The sequence below is a fragment of the Podarcis melisellensis genome, assembly GCF_964234715.1.
Source record: "Podarcis melisellensis genome assembly, chromosome: 3".
In the NCBI taxonomy this organism is placed as follows: Eukaryota; Metazoa; Chordata; class Lepidosauria; order Squamata; family Lacertidae; genus Podarcis; species Podarcis melisellensis.
In genome coordinates this window covers 100,195,639-100,216,231 of record NC_138530.1, presented here as the reverse complement: position 1 = coordinate 100,216,231, position 20,593 = coordinate 100,195,639, and the positions used below count along the sequence as shown (strand labels likewise).

The 20,593-nt window shown below is 42.1% G+C and overlaps 2 protein-coding genes across 7 annotated transcripts in view; one reads left to right on the top strand and one right to left on the bottom strand.

Annotated features, from left to right (window-relative positions):
- FKBP1B (FKBP prolyl isomerase 1B) overlaps positions 1-8,615 on the top strand; it is a 51,379-nt gene extending 42,764 nt beyond the window's left edge. For 3 of the 6 annotated variants that reach the window (XM_081906685.1, XM_081906686.1, XM_081906687.1), the window contains exons 4-6: positions 5,041-5,143; positions 6,377-6,489; positions 7,921-8,615. In XM_081906685.1, the coding sequence (XP_081762811.1) occupies positions 5,137-5,143; positions 6,377-6,489; positions 7,921-8,049 (249 nt within the window). In that variant the 5' untranslated portion in view covers positions 5,041-5,136 and the 3' untranslated portion in view covers positions 8,050-8,615. The remainder of the gene's footprint in view (positions 1-5,040; positions 5,144-6,376; positions 6,490-7,920) is intronic. The other 3 variants (XM_081906689.1, XM_081906688.1, XM_081906684.1) reach the window with 1 other exon arrangement.
- Positions 8,616-11,939: 3,324 nt separating this feature from the next.
- On the bottom strand, positions 11,940-15,562 carry SF3B6 (splicing factor 3b subunit 6). Its single transcript, XM_081906676.1, has 5 exons — positions 15,504-15,562; positions 15,409-15,470; positions 14,035-14,153; positions 13,350-13,488; positions 11,940-12,051 (listed from the first exon to the last, which is right to left on the bottom strand). Exons 2-5 carry the CDS (start codon positions 15,436-15,438, stop codon positions 11,962-11,964), a joined length of 378 nt encoding a protein of 125 aa, XP_081762802.1. The 5' UTR covers positions 15,439-15,470; positions 15,504-15,562; the 3' UTR covers positions 11,940-11,961.
- Between the last annotated feature and the right edge of the window lie 5,031 nt (positions 15,563-20,593).

Below are 20,593 nucleotides of genomic sequence, written 5' to 3'. Positions count from 1 at the left end.
GCAGCAGCTGCTCATAACCACAAAAATGAAAATACAGATTGCAGCAAGGCAAAATGTCGCAAGGGTTAAATCACATTTCTGAATCATGCCACAAGCAGTATTCAGTAACAATAATTCATACCTCACATTAATATAGTCCTGAGTTTTCAAAACATTCTCCATACATTATTTCAATATTTCTTACAACAACATTTTCAGGTAGGATCATATTATCCCCTTCTTGCAGAAGACAGTAGGGGCTATGGCTTAGATACCATGGTTTACCTGAGACCCTTGGGTGAGTTGATTGTGACTAAACTCTTTCCCAGATTGTGCTTTTTAGGTAGTTATCTTGCATCAGTGCTCAAGGTGGAATAGCCTCATAATTTGCTTAACCACCAAACTACTACTCTGTGTTCACGCTGCAATAGAAGGTGTCATTCATTTAACTGGTCTCATCAGCTGTGCATACCACATGTGCATTTTAAAGTGCCCAGTTGCTTGTTCGCTGTGTACAACAAATCAAGACTGTCGGTCAACAACTTTTGTTGATATGTTAAATAGATATCAGACTAGAGGACTATCAGTCCAGCTGGTTATTGATATTGTTTTCTGTATGTGGTCTAGAGAGAATTGGCGACTGTCATAGTCTGGGAGGATCAATAAAATACTGTTACTATTACTGTGGGTTTGATTGCAGACATGGTACTCAGGCCTGATTTGCCCAGACAAACCTGCTGTAAAAGAGCATCTCAGCTCTGTTGATCAGACTGTAGGCATTATCAGTGCCAAGAGAAAAGATGGCAGCTCCCTCCATTGTCACCATACTCACATCCTCTTCCCAGCCCCAACCCAATGGCCTCATAGATGAGTGAGCAAAGGGCCAGTTGGCAGGTGAAATAACAAATACTTTCCCTTTAAAATCTGGTATTGCCTTTCAGCTATCTCAGTTTTCAGCTCATTGCTATGTGGCTTATTCATGCTGCTTGATAGTGGTCAAAGGAACTTTACTTCTCTGCCACTACTTGTCATTTCATGGCAGCTATGCATGAACAAAACAGTGCCACATATAGTTAAATAGGCCTGTCCCTGATTCAGTAGTGGAAGGGGAGTGTAACTGAGTTAAACTCTCCCGGCTCCAACAAGGGATCAGCACCATCACTAAAATTTAAATGGCAGCTGTGTGCAGGGTGGGTAGGGCTTCCTAGTCCTTGCACGATCAGTTCCGGCCCAGGATATGGAGATGTCAACACAACCATCTTTATATAGCAGGCAGAGGTTCTGATGAGCCCATTCACGTTTTAAAAGCACATGTGAAAGAAGGGCTCTGGAGCTGTGTGTTAACTTTGCCCGTTGTTGATGCGTTCTCTGGCTGTGTTCCCCACTAGGCATTCAGCCAACGTGAGAAGAGACCTAAAGTAAGCAGCTACCAATGTGTGTGCAATATGTTCTCTTCCATGTGAAAGAACCCAGAATCCCCTTACCTTGAGGACTCCATGCATAAATGTAGGCATGTATATAGGGCCTCCTCTGCACCCTAGCTAAATGCAAATGGAGCAGAATGGGCCGTGAGGGGCATGATTCTGCAGACTTCTCACATGTGTTGTTGACATGCTAGGGGTTTCTCTGAACTCCTCCTTCTCTATATGATCAGTTTCTGGTTTTACATGTCTCCTGATTTTTCATAATCCAGCTTGATTCCCCCCCCCCATGGGGGAAAATAATGTATAAAAACAATTTAAGTCAAGGATTATGTAATCTGTCAAATGTGTCCTATCTTGGGCTAAATGCAAGAATAGTTCAAAGAAAGCATACCTGAGTCTTCCTGGGATGCTTGGCAACATGTTGTCATCTGATCGAGACCTGCAACCTGTCTCTTATTTCTTCTCCCCCTGCCTCACTTATTTGCTTGGGGTAGTGGGACGTCCACAGTTTATATTTACATTTACTGCTTATATTAAATCTTCTTACCAATGATACTAGCACACAATAACCCATTCTAAGTATGACTGTGAATGTGTGACAATGCACACACATATCCTTCTCTTTTGCTATGTTGTTAATTTCTAATATTCTTATATTGACTGGTAAATTGCAATTTATAATCATATTTGTTTGACTGTAACTTAGTGGCTGATAAGTGATAATTATAATGATTGGGTTGGATTGTTTATGCATATATGAACACAATATAATCAACTGAGGAGAATAAAATCTTTTTTTAGCAAATAAAGGGCAGGTGACATCAAATGGACTGGAAACACAGCAATGTTAAGCATATTTTAACCATCCTGGTGAATTATTTGAAACCCTGTTCTGCAAAGTGAGCTCTGTCGCCACCCGATTTCATCATATTCCTGTTTCAGCACCTAAATGTCCCAAGGCCTCTCGTAATGTTAATTACAGACACATTATCCAGTGCTGCAGGATTGCTGGTTGATGTCTCTGAAGCAAAGTTGTCAAAGCAGCCAAAGGCACAGGCTCCATGCAAAGTCCCTACGTGCTGCATGGATCAAAAGAGGACATGAGCAGGAGCATTTAACTTGCAAGCCTTGCAAAAACTTGCACTCAGTGACTGTCTGTGCTGGAGATGACAAGCAACTCAGAAGTCGAAGCCATATTGGGTTATTAAAATGCTGATTGGCTCGCAGCAAGGACTATTAATAGCAAGTGGCAGAATAGTCATTCCCAAAATCACAACCGATAATGTATTCTTATTGCAATTGAGATTCGCAAAAATGAGAATCTTACCTGGAAACAGCATGAGTGAATAACTTCCCCTGACCAGGTAAAGCACATATGTATTCAGAATAGAAGCAAAAAGGTCTGTCTTCCTGCATTCCTTTAGACTGTGGTTCAAAACAGCTGCAGCTATATTTGGATTTTTGGCAGATGTTCATACTGTCTCTTTGCAGATAATTTTTTTTCAAGTATCCTTGAGCTTATGAGTTTCTGGGATGAGTCAGCATGTCACCAGTGCAGCTGTATCTGGTACAGTTAAGCATCTCAGCCTTAATTGAGGTGTGACTGCCCTTCAGCCATATTATCAGTAGACAGTATTAGCTAAGGAATTAGTCATATGCTGAGCAAGGTGTGATGGGGGGGGGGCTGCTGTGTTTGATATTAAGCATGCTCCATTCACTTACAAGGAAGGGATATGTGGATAAGTGGAGTTGAAACTTTCCTGTTTTACTACTTCACATTCTGTCATCCCAGATGCTTTTTTTCCAAGGCCAGCTTAAGTCTAGCACTGGAACCATGTTTGAGAAAAAGTTTATTGAATGACATTAGCCAGGAAGGTAAGATGAGGGAGTGTTTGGCTCCCTCAGCCACAGATCTCTTTCAAAGTAGAATGGACCAGTGAGGTGTCATGGTTAAAGTGTTGGACTAGGGACTGGGAGACCAGGATTCAAATTCCTGCTATGCCATAAAGCTCACTGGGTGACTTAGTGGTACTGTAGTCTGGTAATCACAGTCTCACCCTAAACTAACTCTCAGTGTAGTTCTGAGGCTAAAATGGGGAGAAGGAGAACTATGTATGCCCTTTGAGCTCCTTGGTGGAAAGGTGGGCTATGAATGAACTGAGAGACATTACCCCTCTCTTTAGGCACCAGTGGGGCAGATACATAATTAAACGAGAAAAAGCTACCATGTCACATCTGTTAAAGGTAAAGGGACCCCTGATCATTAGGTCCAGTCGTGACTGACTCTGGGGTTGCGGCGCTCATCTCGCTTTATTGGCCGAGGGAGCTGGCGTACAGCTTCCGGGTCATGTGGCCAGCATGACTAAGCCGCTTCTGGCGAACCAGAGCAGCGCACAGAAACGCTGTTTACCTTCCCACCAGAGTGGTACCTATTTATCTACTTGCACTTGGACGTGCTTTCGAACTGCAAGGTGGGCAGGAGCAGGGACCGAGCAACGGGAGCTCACCCTGTCGCGGGTATTCGAACCACCGACCTTCTGATCAGCAAGTCCTAGGCTCTATGGTTTAACCCACAGCGCCACCCGCGTCCCTTATTTTGACTCTTAAGTTCCACTTAATTTTGGAAGCTCTTGGTGAGGTATATTTACCTATGGTTCTTCTAGTCTCTTGCCATGACATTTATTTGAAGGGGGGGTGAAAAGGGCGGGGAATAGGCTCCAGCAGAGCCTCTGGGCTTCTACTTCATTCAGACAAATCCAAGTATGGATCTCAAATGTCCAAATGTTTGTTCTGTTTATGCCACCTGCTAAGGATAGCTTTTTCAGGTGGGAGAGGACAGAGAACATTAGGTTGCCCCTTCGTTAAGGCCCACAGCATTGGAATATAATTGAGTAAAGTATGAGCAACTGAGAAATTTAAGGATTTCCCCAGGACCAGGTTAATATGTACTATGATACCCATCCAGAACAGGGCCACTACAGGGCATCACCCGATATCTCCCACAGCAAAGTTTTCCACTATGCAGCTGGGGAACCCTCTGTTTCCATGCCTTTATGTTGGGCATGGGGAAGCTGGAATCTGAACGTGGCCCTTCAGGCCTTTCTGCCTGGCCCTCAGGACTCCCCTTAGGCCACACAATTACCCTTGCTCTGATCATGCCTCTTGCTTTCCTGGATGGAGGATAGAATATGTGTAGAAACTACCCTAATATACAAAGGTAAAGTTTACATTCATTGCTCAACCCACTTTTGCCTCTGGCCCCACCCACCACTGATATGTGGCCCCTGGAAAGTTGCCCACAAGGGAATGCGGCCCCTTTGGACTGAACATACTTCCCCACTTAAATGATGATCTCCCTTAAGTGATGGCAGATTATCTTGGATATGATTCATTTTATGCTTAGATACAAAGACTTTTATTGGCTCCACTGGGCACAGAGGCACACCTGGCACTCATTTTGGCTGGCAGAAACACCCCATATATTTTGGGAATGCTAATGAAAGCCTTAATCCTTTTCCTTTTTTTTTTCTGTCGCTTTGTGTGTGTTTGCTATGCTGTGTATATATGTGTGTGCCATTTCAACTAACGTTTTTTCGTGTTTCCACTGGTTTCTCTTGCACATTTCTTTTGTTTCTAGTGATGCTGAGTGTGGTCACACTGGCCTTTAGTAGAAAAAGTTTATACATTAAGCAGCTGTCCACTGAAGTTTCTAGGCTTTGTTTCAACCTGCATAATGCAAGGTCAGACTTTACAGAGTGTATTCTGGCTTGCCAATTTCTATTTGTTCTTGATTTCAGGAACATGTGCTATTTGAAAGGGAAACATACTGGTATTGCTGTGCAATCAATTTGATTAAAATGTACGCACACGTTAGTTTAGAACAAAGGCAAGCGAGGGAGGGACATGACAGCAGTCTATAAAATTATTATTTATCATTGTTTTCTCTCTTGGCTGATGCCTAGAATTTTAACTCTTTTCACATTAGAAAGTCCATCATGGCTCCCAAGCGTTTTGGCATAAATATACAAAATTCATATTCCAGTGTTTTTATTGGTAGCAGTAATATTGAGAACTTCTGTTTTTTTGTTTACTTATTTGCTTGTGTCATCTTTTCTCTTGAATATATAAAGTGCAGCTTGTTTGTCTGTAACCAGATAGTCTTGTGTCGGCTGCCCTAGTTGCCAATTTGTCTGGATGACTCTAGGGGGTCTTCGCAGGCAACAGCATTGCTGGGAGCATTGTAAGAAACTGGTCACTCATTCATAGTCTGGAATTTGAAGGATAAATGCAGTCCTGTTATAGTGCAGCTGGAACTGTCTTGCAACACACCAGCACCAAGGGAGCAAAATATTGCTTTTTTTGTGTCCAGCATTCGGGTGGTGCTGTGGGTTAAACCACAGAGCCTAGGACTTGCCGATCAGAAGGTCGGCGGTTCAAATCCCCGGGGTGAGCTCCTGTTGCTCGGTCCCTGCTCCTGCCAACCTAGCAGTTTGAAAGCACGTCAAAGTGCAAGTAGATAAATAGGTACCACTCCGGTGGGAAGGTAAACGGCGTTTCCGTGCGCTGCTCTGGTTCGCCAGAAGTGGCTTAGTCATGCTGGCCACATGACCCGGAAGCTGTACGCCAGCTCCCTCGGCCAATAAAGCGAAATGAGCGCCACAACCTCAGAGTCGGTCACGACTGGACCTAATGGTCATGGGTCCCCTTACCTTTATTAGGTGACCCAAGGCTTGGTAGTGACCTCTAGGCCTGAATTACCACCATCCAGATAACTACAGTAACAAACCACTGTCATGGGGATATTGCAGTTAACTCTTAGCGGCCTCCGTATGTGGGTTTCCTAGCCTTGCCTTTAAAGACCAACAGAGCATACCTGTTTTGTTCAGACTTTGGCAGCCATTTTTCAAATGTGCCACCATCTCAGAAACTCAGCAGGCTTGACTGGAACAGGAGCTGTTTTTGTGTTCTGGCAGGAATGCTACAGAATGGAAAGAAGTTTGATTCGTCCCGAGATCGAAACAAGCCTTTCAGGTTCAAGATCGGCAGGCAAGAGGTCATTAAAGGATTTGAGGAAGGTACTGCACAGGTATGCAGGATTATGCTGATGCTCTTTTCAGAACTGATAGAACAAGTACAATAATGAGGGGTTAACATCATAGGAAGGGTGGGAAGAGTGTCATATTTATATTCTCGGAGCGGAGCGTAATGTGCATGAACTTGTATGCTGCTTTGAATATAAACAGCATTCAGCAGGATATGTCTGCAATCCTATGTACACGCTTACCTGATAGGAAGTCCAGTTTAACTCAGTGGGATTTGATTCTGAGTAGACATGCCTAGGATTGCCCTTTAAAGTTTTGGAACCCAGGGGCATTACTTCAGCACTTCCTGTTTCAGCCTGTTGGAGCATCAATTGGCTATGTTCCCGCTATCACCATGAATTCAGCAGAGATCAACTTTTGCTGCACATCTGAAAATGCTCCAGAACCTACATTTGCAGTAATTTAAGGAATGAATCAAATAGCACCTTTTAAAATTAATCAACCAGTGATTTAGGTTCACAGTAGTGCATCGTAAATTCAGTCTAAGCAACATGCTTGACAACTGCCTTCTTGCAGGCTCAGTCAGCTGGGAGTCCATACAGCCAATGTGAATAGGCCTTAAACATCCTGGGCAAAGTCTGAATTTAGTGCAGTGAATTTGTTCATGACTGCATCTTCCTCAGGTGTATGATCAACTGAGTGCCTCTGCAGCTGCTTCTGCTCTTCCTGGAGCAGAGCTTTACCTTTTAGATTCCTGAAGCTGCTATATTACCAAATATACAACCTCCAGGTGGAGTGTGGCAGAGAAAATTATTCAGTGTGTGTGAGGAATACCTTACTTTTAAGACTGCACTTTTCCACCCTCATGTGTTTTACTCAGAGGTTCATTCCATTATGTTCAGTCATGCTTACACCAAAGAAATTGTTTCTAGGAGTGCAGTTTCTTCCATCCTAAGACATCCAACCTCTCATTGATATCCCGCAATTAATTGCTTGCCTTGGTCAAGTGTCTGTTGGCTCCACCTAGTGGATTGTTGCATTGGGAATTACTGTGATGCCATTAATATATAATTCCCACCTGTTGGCAGATTGGCCAAAGTACCATTCTGCATAGCACTACTGCAAATTCCTGCGTTCTTCTGGTGGTGTTTGGTTGCTAGATGGCAAGCATGAGGAACCTTTGGCTCTCCAGAGGTTGTTGGACTCCATTTCCTAGCAGCCCAGTAGTCGGGGATGATGGGACTTGTAGTCCAACAGCACCTAGAGAGCCACAGGTTAGTCACCCCTCCGGCATGGTATCTTGACCCCTATTACTTAAAAGATGGAGATTATGACCTGTGACTTCCTCACTGTAACCACTCTTTTTTTAACATACAGCACATCTTGAAATGCTTGCATTGCTGACATGTTCTGATCTTTTCTTTTGCTTCTCGTTTTCTCTCTCCCATTTGCTATCGTTTTTAAAAAAATGCCAGATGAGCCTAGGACAAAGAGCAAAGTTGACCTGTACACCTGACATGGCGTATGGACCCATGGGGCATCCCGGAGTCATCCCTCCCAACGCTACTCTGATTTTTGACGTGGAGCTACTTAGGATAGAGTAAAGAGGGGCAACTGACTGAAAGCACCTGTTGATAACCACCCTTCTTTTCCCTTCCTCTGAATGGGAGGCATCTTCACTAGAATTTCCATCGTTTTCACTCAAGCTCTCATGCCTACCATGCCTCGTCTGAGGGTTGTTTTCCCCACTTCTTCCTCCCTTTTTTACTGTTATTAGTGTTGGAATTTGTCCCCGATTAGATGCTTCTTTGCTGTAGAGACAGGAAAAAAAGATGGCTGTTACATCTGAGTTGTACATTTTATTTTAATTTGCATGTGAAGCTCCAAAATTGTGATTGAAACTATATATAATATATAAATATATATATATAAACTTATAAATATATAAAGTTTACTTACTGAAAAACCACTGCCTTATACACTTAAAGAAAAACACACACAAGGGTCTCAGAAATCCAGTGTACATTTCGTACACGAGTGGGCATTAGCCAAACCTAGTTACCTGCGCTGCCACTTTTCCCTCAGTTTGTATGTTCTGCTTGCTGCTGTTTTGAAGAAAACATCTCACGTGATAACTTTCCAAGAAGAAAAATAAAATCTTGATACTTTATGGATTTCTGTGCTTTCTCGTTTTTTTAAGCAGTTAAAAAACCTAAGCGCAAGAATTCTTTCTCACTCCACTGGTAATATTGCTGCAGTTTTTGGATAATCGGATCTAATAACCAAAATCTTACTATAGGCACATAGGCAGCTTCCTTCTACTGATTCAGACCATTGGTCTATCTGAATATTGTCTACACTATTCCCAGGCAGGACTCCTTCCTAGCCCTACCTGGAGATGCCAGGGACTGAGTCTGTGACCTTCTGCATGCCAGGCAGGTGTCCTGCCACTGAGCTTTGGTGCTGTAGTTGAAGTCCAGAAACAAGTGCTTTTCATGTATTACAGGCAACGACCGACTGATGTTCGTCCAATCGCACATGCACACCTAGTGCCAAACCTGGAAGTGACACAAAAACGTCACTAAAAGGGCCAAACCCTTTACGCGGGCCCTGCCAATGCGAGCAAAACAAGGATTGCCTGTATTTGAATAATTAAAACTCTGTACAAAATGTATTTAAGAAAGGATACCGTGTTCTACACTCAATATATACTCTGTAAATAATGGGCGACGTCCAGTGTCAAGTCGTCAGATTTCTTTCTGGACAGCGAGACTTTATTTTCTCCTAGCTGTGGGCCCTTGTATGTCCCCAGAAGATTTGGGGGAGGTGTGCATGTAGGGGGTACTGAAAGGGAAAGGACAGGATAGCTCAATTTGCCTAGCGCATCATCCTCTGTTCTTGCCTAGCGCATCATCATCTGTTCTGACAAGCTGTGTTTTTTTTTGAGGTTTCAGCCAGAGTCCTTTCCCATTACTTGCTATCTGGTTCTTTTGATTGATGAGATGCCTGATTGTACCCTGGGCCTTCTTATACCATTGAGTTACAATTCCTCCCATAAGAATTTATATGTCTGCTCTTTTTTTTTTGGAACTCATATGCCATACAAGCCCAGCTAGGCGATCTGGAAGTGATGAAACCCATTCAGGCTGACCAAAATGATACCCGCTTAGCTTTCACACTTGAGGTTAGTAGAAACACAGAAGCTAGAGTGGAATCAATGTGCAGGATTTGGGGCGGGTTTTTTCTCTTGGAAAATTAAATTACAAGCACCTTAACATGGGGGCAGTAAATCTTAAAAACCACCTGATCCTTTATATCCTGGCCTGATCACAAAGATCTTGTGGGGGGAGTCTGTGTTGTTGATCCCCCCCTTGCTCAGATTAACAGTCCGTAACTATTACCTATGCATTCAGCATAGTGGGGTCAAGGCTGTGAAATGCTCTCCTGAGATGAGACAGGCACCCCCCACCTTGCTAAACTTAAGGTTTTAACAGCATTTTAATGTAGTGTTGTGTGATCATTTTTGTATTTGTCCCATTTTCTGTGGATTGCTTTGATGCACACCACTTAGAAATGTGAATAATTAAGAAGTATATGTTGTTTAGTCGTGTCCGACTCTTCGTGACCCCATGGACCAGAGAACACCAGGCACCTCTGTCCTCCACTGCCTCCCGCAGTTTGGTCAAACTCATGCTGGTAACCTCGAAAACACTAACCATCTCGTCCTCTGCCTCAAATAAGCAGGAGGCAATAAAATGACAGGAGCCAGGCATGGAGGAAGAAGGCTTAAGACTAGCATACAAGCTTTGGCTTGCTTTCTCAATAAAAATTAGCTTTCTTCAGGAACTTTCTGGTTTCAGCATTCTGCCCCTACAACCGAGGGTCAGGAGCCACTCTTTAAGTTCTTGATCTGAGGTTTGTCTAAATGCTAAGCTTAGGCAACTAGCACAGTTATATCAGTGCACCCCATTCCACGTACTGTCACAAGTTGCAGATATATATAAGGGTTATGATATTCATCAAGACAACCAAAGCATTAATTTGTGCTCTCTTTCTCTCAGCTTTGTTGTAGAATTATGTCAGTGTAATTTTCAAATAAGGGAATTCTGTTTCCTTCCATTATTAACATAAAAGCATTTTAGAAGGCTAAGCTACTTTCTGGGCACAATTTCTGGTGTAGCCTAAAAAAACCCCAAAAGACATAAATTCAACTGCATCAACAGAAGTGTACAAGGACATTAATACCTTGGCAAGCCACCCTTTCCCCCATTCCTTTTAAATTGGTCTCATTCCTTGTATTCTGTTGCCTCACAAGGAAAATACTGAAGAGATTTCATCCAAATAAGCCTCTAGGCACTTGCTTTCCATATCCTTGTGCGGAAAGCAAAAACTGTTTACTTTGTGTGCACAGAGAGTAACAGGGCCCCTAAAATAAGCTCTAGAAGAGCAATCTGTGACTCTCCTCTGTCAATGAAACCCCAAAGACACTGCTTTGCTGAGTAATCAGCACTAAGAACAGTTGGTTTTATATTCTCAGAGCCAAAGAAACATTAAAATCTGAATAAACACATAGTAACAGAAATTAAAAGGAAAATGGCATACTATTTTTATTTGTCAAATGAACAAAGTTAAAACTTAAAGTTATGTCTGTCACTTAGAAGAGCAAGCAATATTAACAGCAAAACGAAAAGCCAGACCAGAAAAACATTGTCAAAAAAAACTGACAGTCTTTGGATAGACACAATAAGCCTAGAACTCCTTTCATCTTTTGAATAGCTTCACTACAGAGATGAGTTTGTCGTTTTAGTTGTCCTTGCGGATGAACCATTGATTCAAAACCCAAGATAGTAGGACAGGCGGCCAGGCAAATAGACCACTGCAGCAAATGCCAAATGAACTCTGCTATTCTCTGTAACAAAGCTCTTTAAAATACATCTTGGAGCCAGTTCACTACCCTAATTGCACCAGTCTTTATTAAGCTGAATTTCCCCCTAAGGTTAGATGAACACTAGGCATAGTATCTCACTTGCAAACCTCATTCCCTACTTGCAGCTCTTTTCTAAAGCATATCTTCATGCCACGGCTAAAGACAAATTGTGAAAATACATTTATGAAACCAAAACGCAAAATAAGTGTACTTTCCTAACAGATTAAATACAACATTTTATCCCAGAATGTTTTACATGTTCTCACAACTGTAATGATTATATTGATTAAGTATTCAAAAAGCTTTTTATAAGGCTCTGAGCTGTAGGATATTTCTACAAAAGTGTACCAAATTCTATGGCTAACCTTAATTTCAAAGTGCCAAGTATCATAACGATAGGGCAGTCACGAGTCTTTCCAAAACTGGGATTAAAAAGCTTTATTTGCACTAAATCTAGCATCCCAAAATGTCCTTGCTCCAAACTAATCATGCATATTTTGTGGGGCACTTAGTTTAGAAACACCAATAGGATTTTTTAAAAGAAAAAAAAAAGTCCAAAAGAGCCAGTTCCTCATAGAGGTTATAATTTTTATTTTGGTGGGTCTGTATTTATTCCGTATTTCTCCTTCAGAAGTTTGAGCTGCTCTTCCTTCTTCTTTGTATCCATCTTTTGGAATGCCTGTAATAAAACAAAAAATATTATTAACAAAAGAACACGCTTTAGTCAAAACAACTTCATCCCATCTATTTATTTCAAAGCAATCTAACTTTTTTATCTTATGAATTTAAATGATAAACAGGCAATTTGCCTTGCTACCAAGAAAAGCAGACACCTTACAGTAACTATGTTCCAAAACACATTTATTTAATTCCTCAGGAAAGGTATTTGGGAAAGAACAGCTTGACCCATAAGCAGCCTCATGTTGTGCCCATGCTGCTCTAAGATTTTCACAAATCAGGAGGTGGAACAGAGGAGAAATTGCTGGGTGTCCCCAGGCACATCTATTAACAGGCTTTTATAAGGCATCTCCTCCCATCACCTGTGGAAAGATTCACTTCCAAGTAACCAAGCAAAGAAGCTTTGTGAACTGGGTGAAAGAAAGGTGATCCCTTGCTTTGTTTTAAGGCATCAATGTGGTACAAGCAACTAAACTAACCCCCATTCCGACCCCACCCCCTTTTTGCTGGCATTTTAACTTCTGTGGGGAAAAAACACATTTGTCCCATAGACAAGACAGATGCAGAGCTTCTAAGAGACCTATCAAGATCTGCACAGATTCAGTCAATCAATCAATGCACAGATTAAAAACCCTGACGTCTTTGTACCTGTTCTGAGCCTCAAGAGAGATTTGAACATAAATGCCAGTTATGTTAGTAGCCAAAGCAGCTCAAATCCAAGATGCTAGACTGAGGAGTCAAACCATTCAAATCGTTTGCTCATTTTCTTTCTGTGGTACACAGAAATCCAGACCTTTCCCACAAGGTTATTTCAGAGTCTGCAACAGTGAGTTAAAGCATTGAAACAACAAGCCTCTATCCTGCCTGCTGGTTCCTTGTCCACACAGTGGGCTGGACAAACCTAACAGGTATGGAAATCCTGTGAGATTGTGCTTTTTCCCGTCCATTCAGTCAATACCTTGCTCTGAATACGCAGCCTGTATTGAACTTGCTCCGTTCCGAGTTTGATAAACACTTTTAAAGATTCAGGTTTTTTGATTTACACAAAATACAATTGTCAGCTGAAGAAGTTTAGAGGATATTTGCTTTAGAGAATCTTAAAGGACACACAATCTGATTAGGAATAAACAGGACTGGATGAGTCCCGTTTCCTTTATACAAGCCCCTGCTATTGAGGGTAAATAAAGAAGAAACACGCCAATTCATTTAAATTGAATTATTCCAGAACTGTTTTCACAATGATCTTATAAAAAAGTTAATCTCATGTTCAAATGTTTTAAGAAAAGCTCTTGTACTTGCCCTGTTTGCATTATAGTACAAGACAACAAGGTATCTGTTGCACACGTTGAATCCTGACAGATGGTCACAAGCATTCTTGGCATCAAAGATATCTTCATAGACAACGTAGGCTGTACCTCTAGTCTCAGGAGTATTTCCTCTGTAACAAAAAACAAAACAAAAAATTAATGTTAGCAAAAGATAAGAAAAAAATCATGTTAATATTTACACCTCTTTGTTGTAGTCACTGTTACATTCTGACCCTAGGAAAGGCAATGACATCAATTCTATGCTGTCTCACTTGGAGGTGAACTGTGCATTAGATTGGGCTGCGTAAGATATGCCTATACGGTAACAATTTTCTCACAACAAATTGCTCCCTTTTGGGTCTATTAATTATCCCCCCTGTAAAAAATCAAAACAAAAAAACCCAACCCAAACTCACACACAACCAAAACTCTCTACATAATTCTAATATTTTCACTCACGGAATATCCCCCATATTATCTATGTCTCTATGTGCATTGCCTATATTGGTTTGTTCCCCAGACAGAATTCAAATCAAGTGGGCTGGTATATTTAGACTCCCAACTGCTTTATTTTACACCGAAAGCTGCAATAATGATCTGTCAGTCAACTAGAAAGCTACTTGACATAAGAAAATTCTAATTTCTATGCTTTGTTTGGCAACGTACAACAGACTTACACTCTGATTTGTCGAATCGGTCCATATTTTCCAAAAATGTCATACATTTCTTCTGCTGTGATCTTATACGGTAAGTTTCTGATATATAAAATTCGATTCACTTCAGGGGGCAGACGGATCTAGAGTCGGTAAAAATTACAAACCAGAAACAAATTAGCAACATGATTTCTTTGTATGGTATGTAATATGTAATCAGAGAATAATTTTAACTTTGGCACTGCAGAGGGTTGGACTAAATGACCCTCAGGGGTCCTTCCAACTCTATGCAATTCTATGACTCTGCCTTGTTCCGAGTGCTATCCAGGTCATCCCCAGCCAGCTTTGCTAACAGAAAAAGCACGACTCCTGGTCTCTACATCGAAGAAAGTTTGGAGGGTGTGTAGTTATGTGACTCCTGATCCAAGGAAAAGAACAACTATACAACCTTTAGAACACATTCCAAGGCAGCCCTGTATGGGGAAGTTTTTAGATGTTTTATTTCAATCAATCAATCAACATTTACTGGCATACAGAGAGGACAGGACCATACAAGTCGACGAATAAAAATTGGCATCTGTTCACAAGAGGAGATGCTCGGGGAGAAAAACCATAGAGACCTAGTGGGGGTTTAATCTTTTATTGTGTTTTTATATATGTTGGAAGCCACCCAGAGTGGCTGGGGCAAACATGTCAGGTGGGTGAAGAATAACAATAATGGCAGCCCCACAATATATGGGGGTGCTTCCCCAGAGTCCAAAGTAGGCTAATAATAATAATGGTAGCCCCACAACATATAGGGGTGCCCCCAGAGCCCAAAGGCTAATTAATAATAACAATAATAATGGCAGCCCCACAGCATATAGGGGAACCCCCTGAACCCAAAGACTAATAATAATAATGGCAACCCCACAATATATGGGGGTGCCCCCCGAGCCCGAAGGCTAATAAATAATAATAATAACAACGACAGCCCCACAACATATGGGGTGCCCCGCAAAGCCCAAAGAAGGCTAATAATAATAATAATAATAATAATAATAATAATAATAATGGCAGCCCCACAACATATGGGGTACCCCCCAAAGCCCGAAGGCGGCTAATAATAATAATAATAATAATAATAATAATAATAATAATAATAATGGCAGCCCCGCAACATATGGGAGTGCACCCCCCAGCGGACCCGCTTCACGCCCTTTCCCACGTGACGCGCCCTCCTGAATGTCCCGAAGGTGGAGGAGCAAGAGGCGCAGAACCAGACGCGGAAGGCGGCGAGAGAGAGAGAGGGGGGGGGGGCAGAAAGGAGAAGAGGAGTCGGAAGCGAGGAAAGGGCAGCCGACGTGCAAAATGGCCCCGCCACGCACAGGAGAAAGGGAAAGGGGGGTCCCAGCTTACATTGGCGCGTTTCGCCGCTTGCATCGCCATGGCGGCGGCCTTGTGTGGGAAGCTGCTGCCGCCGCTGAGGGAAACGGGAGCGTCGTCGGCGCCGCGACTGACCGAGCGAGAGGGCCGCGAAGCCTCAGTACAGCCACAACCGCGTTCTGCGCCTGCGCCGGAAGAAGGCGCGCGGGGAACATCCGCTTGGCTTCGCCTCTCTCCCGGATATGACGTCTGACTTCCGACACTCCGCCATAAGAGTAGCTGGCGATGGGGTGGATAATCTGGAGCGCATCCAGTTGCTGCTGATTCTCCCCCCTCCCTTCTTCTTCTTCTTTTGAAAAAGCTGCTTAAGTCCAAAGCTCAGCAGCCAAAGGAGGCAATTTACTGCAGGAGAAAAAAAGTTAACCTATAAAGGGGAGGGAATAAGTCCATGGGAACTTATGTAATTCTTGTTTTGTTTTGTTTTTGATGTAAAAATTGAGGTTTCGTCGATATCTGATCATTGTCTCTGATTGCATTACCTGGGCAGCCTGGCCATTCTTTTGTGTTTCAGTTAAAAAAATAAATAAAGCGATACAGAAAAAGAAGGAGGAAATGGGAGAGGGAGAAAAACAACAATAACACATATAAAAACGAAAATATACAAAAAAGGGAGCAATATATTTTTTGTATAAATTCGTGTAGTGTTATTGCCCAAGTGCAGAAATAGGCAAACTCGGCCTGCCAGGTGTTTTCAGACTACAATTCCCATCATCCCTGACCACTGGTCCTGTTAGCTAGGGGTGATGGGAGTTGTAGTCCCAAAACATCTGGAGGGCCGAGTTTCCCTATGCCTGCCCTAGTGCTTATTTAAATGCTAATAGTCTACTAAATTTTGCATAAATTCATTCCAAATGCTATCGTATTTATCCATACAGAGTCTGCGCCTTAAGCAGTCTGTTCATAAATTGCCACTGATGTCATATCGTCAGTCTATTGATTGAAGGGTATAGCATATCTTTATTTTTCCAATTTCTCAGTATCAATCTTTCGGTCACCATTAAGGCATGAAATATCCATTTCCGTTGCCCCGTTGATAATTCCCATACTGCAGGTATATAGTTCAATAAAATATTATCCGCTGAAAGATTTAACTTTTTCTGCACAGTCATATAGTTACACAGTCCAGCACTTTCTCCCAAAGCTTGTTCAGTAAAGAGCACTGTGCAAACAATGTGTTTCAGAGAGACATGTTTCAGAAAGCCTGAAATGATATGGTTTAGCCACAAGAGGGTAGCGGCAAAGTGTATTGTCGATTAAATGCTTTGGAAGTATTATTCCGCCAGGTGGCGCTGGCCCACGCCTGCACAGGAAATTTTGGATTTCCGCCTAAAGTCAGCAGCACAGACTTACAATAGCATAATGATAGACTGATAACTCCATTGGTTGAAGATGAGATAGCCTGGTTCCTTAGATGCACAGGAAGCAGAAGATGCCACAGATGTTTTATCCCTGCCCGCCTCTCAGCCTTACATGTCTGAAACACAAAAGCAGCAGAAATAATCCACAACGAGCCTCTGTTGCCCAGTATGAGTCAGGGGTCTACATACCCTCAACACTGACTTATATTTCTTCACATGTGGCTTGAGGACCATGGGACAATATGTCCATAGATCTCCTTCCCATAGGTGATTGAATGTGAAAATTATTGTTACTGTGTTCATTAGTCAGAATCTTTATTTGTTTGCAGCAATGGGATTACTATTACAATCAAACCAGCCTTTTACCCAATTTTATTTTATGAATCTGAAATAAATAGGGAAGGGAGCAAATTGAGACCCCCCCACACACATTACTAATAACCCCATGTAGTATTTATGGGTTTTGTTTTTTAAAACTTTTTATTAACACATACTGCACTACTTCATGAATTTAGACTCATGGGCTTAATATTTTCTGTACGGTTTTTGCATGCTTGAAAAACAAGGTACTGCTTATTAATGAACAGATAGATTGCTTTTCAAAATTCCTCCATCAAATGAGCATTTAAAAACTTTGTGATTTAAAACTTTTATCCTACGATAAAATAATTGCTTGGAATGACATAAATCTTCAACACATGTCTAGAAATAATAATTATTACTAAACATTTAGAAAAATCTAAAATTTTGAAAGCACTGCACACATATTGATAGTGAAAATGGCCCTTGCCCCCAAGCTTGCAATGATACACATGATACAAAAGGGAAAAGGAATGGGGAGGGAAGAGGAAAGCAAACATTTGAAGCCAATGGATGGGGCCAGGCCCAGTGGTGGAGAAACCCTCCATGGCACCTGGGGCGGCACAGCCCGTGCAAACTGCGCATGTGCAGCATCTCGCATGTGTGCACTCCTTATGGAATGCCACACATGTGCAGTCCATACGGGCTGCTGCACAAGCGGTATCCCGTACGGACAGCACACGAGAGCGGCAGCCCATATGGATTGGCACACGCCCTCTGCTGCTCTACAGCTGGGGGGAGGCAGGGGCCATCTTGTCACCCCTCCCAGAGTGGCACCTGGGGCGGCCTACCCCCTCTACCCCCCTTCCCACACCCCTGGCCACCCCTGGTCTTCTTCTCCAATATGTGAACTGCATTTTTGTGTAAGTCCATCTATGTTAGAAGTGCTTCTTGTTTTTCAATCTAGGACTTCAAGGCAAGAGTAAGCAACATCTCCACAATTAAGAAATTCTTGGAGCCAGGCAGCCAGAGGAAATTTGAATTAGAAGACAAGGCTCTTCAAGAGATCAGGAAGATTTTCAACATCTGAGAACATCTGCTATGAAGATCACTACAAATACTGGCATGATTTTAACAAATCTGTGTGACTTCTCTCTTACTAGTTGGAGGATTAACAGTGTTGTCCTATTCATGTCTATTCAGCATTAGTTCCATTTGAATTCAGTGTAGCTTACTTCTGGGTAAATGTAGGTATAGAATTGGAGCCTAAATCCGTAAAATAGTATTTCCTCTTGGTTCCATAGTCTCAAATGCTTTTGATTGCAAACTCTTGAAAAATGTGGTAGATGAGAACTCTTTTGTGAAGATTCTGAGGCCTCCTTTAGATATTAATCTAATGCAACGTTCCCAAACTTGGTATGAAACCTTCCAGGGGTTTTGTACTACAGTTCCCATCAGCCACAGCCAGCACGGCCAACAGTCAAAGAATGAAATTGCCAGAGCCAACAAACATTTGATATTGTGCAAGGATTTTTTTCAGCCGGAACTCACTGGAACTGAGTTCCACCACCTCTCTGGTGCATTCCAGAGTTCAAATGCTACTGAGTAGAGGATCACCATAATGGCACTGTGTAAATCCACAAAAGGAGATAATGATAATACTGTGTGATAGTACAATAAAATGAAATAAAGCATTCTACAGTGTTTGTACTTCAGTGCCATGTTTTACTTGAGTAGTCAATAACATGTCTGTTCTGTCATGACTAGTTCCTGTTGTGCTTTGTGTAGATGTGACGGGATCTGTGTGGTCCTGCTGGATTAGAGGCAAGCAAAATATATCCTATTAACGTATTCCCTGCCAGAAAATGACCTGTTTTCATAGCCTTCTACAGCAATTAGATTGACCAGCCATAGCAGCAATTCTTTACCAGTCCACCATGCTATCCTCAAGGAACATTCTTCTCAGTTTTATGACAGCAACTTCCAACTGTCACAAATTTTTCAAAGCCAGACATCAAATAGGTGATTTTCACTTGATCAACTGGATCAGGTATCTTACATAACAAATCAAGAATAATTTTTGGATTGCCTGTAGAAATCCAGTTTTGCATACCTTTAATTGTAGTGATCTATTTGGCCCAACCCCCGTCAAAAGGTGGGTAGGACCAACAGGGAAGCCCTGTGTAGTTGACTTTTTTCTGTATTTTGTGGCTAGCAGCTGCAACCACAGACTGCAGTGGCCTCCTGCCCAGTTATACAAAGGTTTCAGTTGAATATACAGTACTAAGACCAGGAATGTATGCCCTCAGTGCAGCTGTACAGATACAATAAACCGAGTTGCATCATGTTACTCAAGCGTGAGACAACCTTTCCCGTTGTGAATTAACTTTGCGTGACTGATTTGTTGTAGGTGAAAAGTCTCACGAAAGGCAGAGTAAGTGTTTTTCTATTTGCAATAGGGAGTTTCTGCTACAGATAAGCTGTTCTCTCCTCTCAGAAGGTGGAGCTTCTGAGCTTTTATAACCCTGAGCCACACAAGTTCGGGGCTCATTCTGCTTGAGAAGAACTTCCACTTGTTCAGGACTTGCAGCAGGTTAGTATTCTAAGGTAGACGATTGCTTTGGAGAGTCATTGGTCAAGAGCAACACCCTGGACAGAGGAGTAGTGCAGGGACCATTTTCAAAGACCTCACCTCTGCCCAAAGGTTTTCTTCTTACCCGCAGAGTACTAAAGGTTTGTGGGTTGGGAGGGGGCATACTGTAATCCTCAAACCTGTAATCCGCAGAACAGAGACATTTCCCTTTGGACAGACCAAAGGCAGGAGCTGGGCAGTGGGCAGAGTTCTAAAAATGATATGGGGTTGGTCTTTGTTGCACCTCAGAGGAAAAAGAAATCTTGGGTAAGAATGGGAGAGAAATTAGATTCATTTAAAAAATAGTGACTCACCAAATTTCATTTCCCAAAAACATAGCTATCCCTTGAAATTTGCACTGCTGTTCTCCAGCCAAATAAAGTGTAAAAACACATATGGTGAGGTAAAATGTGCATATGAATGTATATATTATTGAAAAGAATGTAGAATATGGGTGTGGTTATCCAGGGTTGAGGAGGGTGTAGATGCCATCCAACTGTCTTAGGGACTCCACTCTGGATTTGCTTAGGGTTTACTCCTTAGCCTTTTCTTCCTAGGGCAATAGAGGTTTAGGGTCATAGGTTAGCTCCTCCTAGATGGGTTACCTTCCCAGATTGATGTGGAAATATCTAAATTAATGGTTCTTATTACCCTGAGTAGTACCGAGTTAAAAACAAAAGAGGAATGTAAATGGGTAAAATTGGTGGTAATTGCTGCCAGACAGGTTATAGTGAGTAATTGGAAAAATGCAGAAGAGCTAGGGGTGAACCAAGGGAGGAAAAAACTGAATAATATTATAATTTTAGAATACCTAACTCTGAAGATACATAGAATGAAAGGGCTTAAGGTCAGTGAGAAAGAGGAGGAT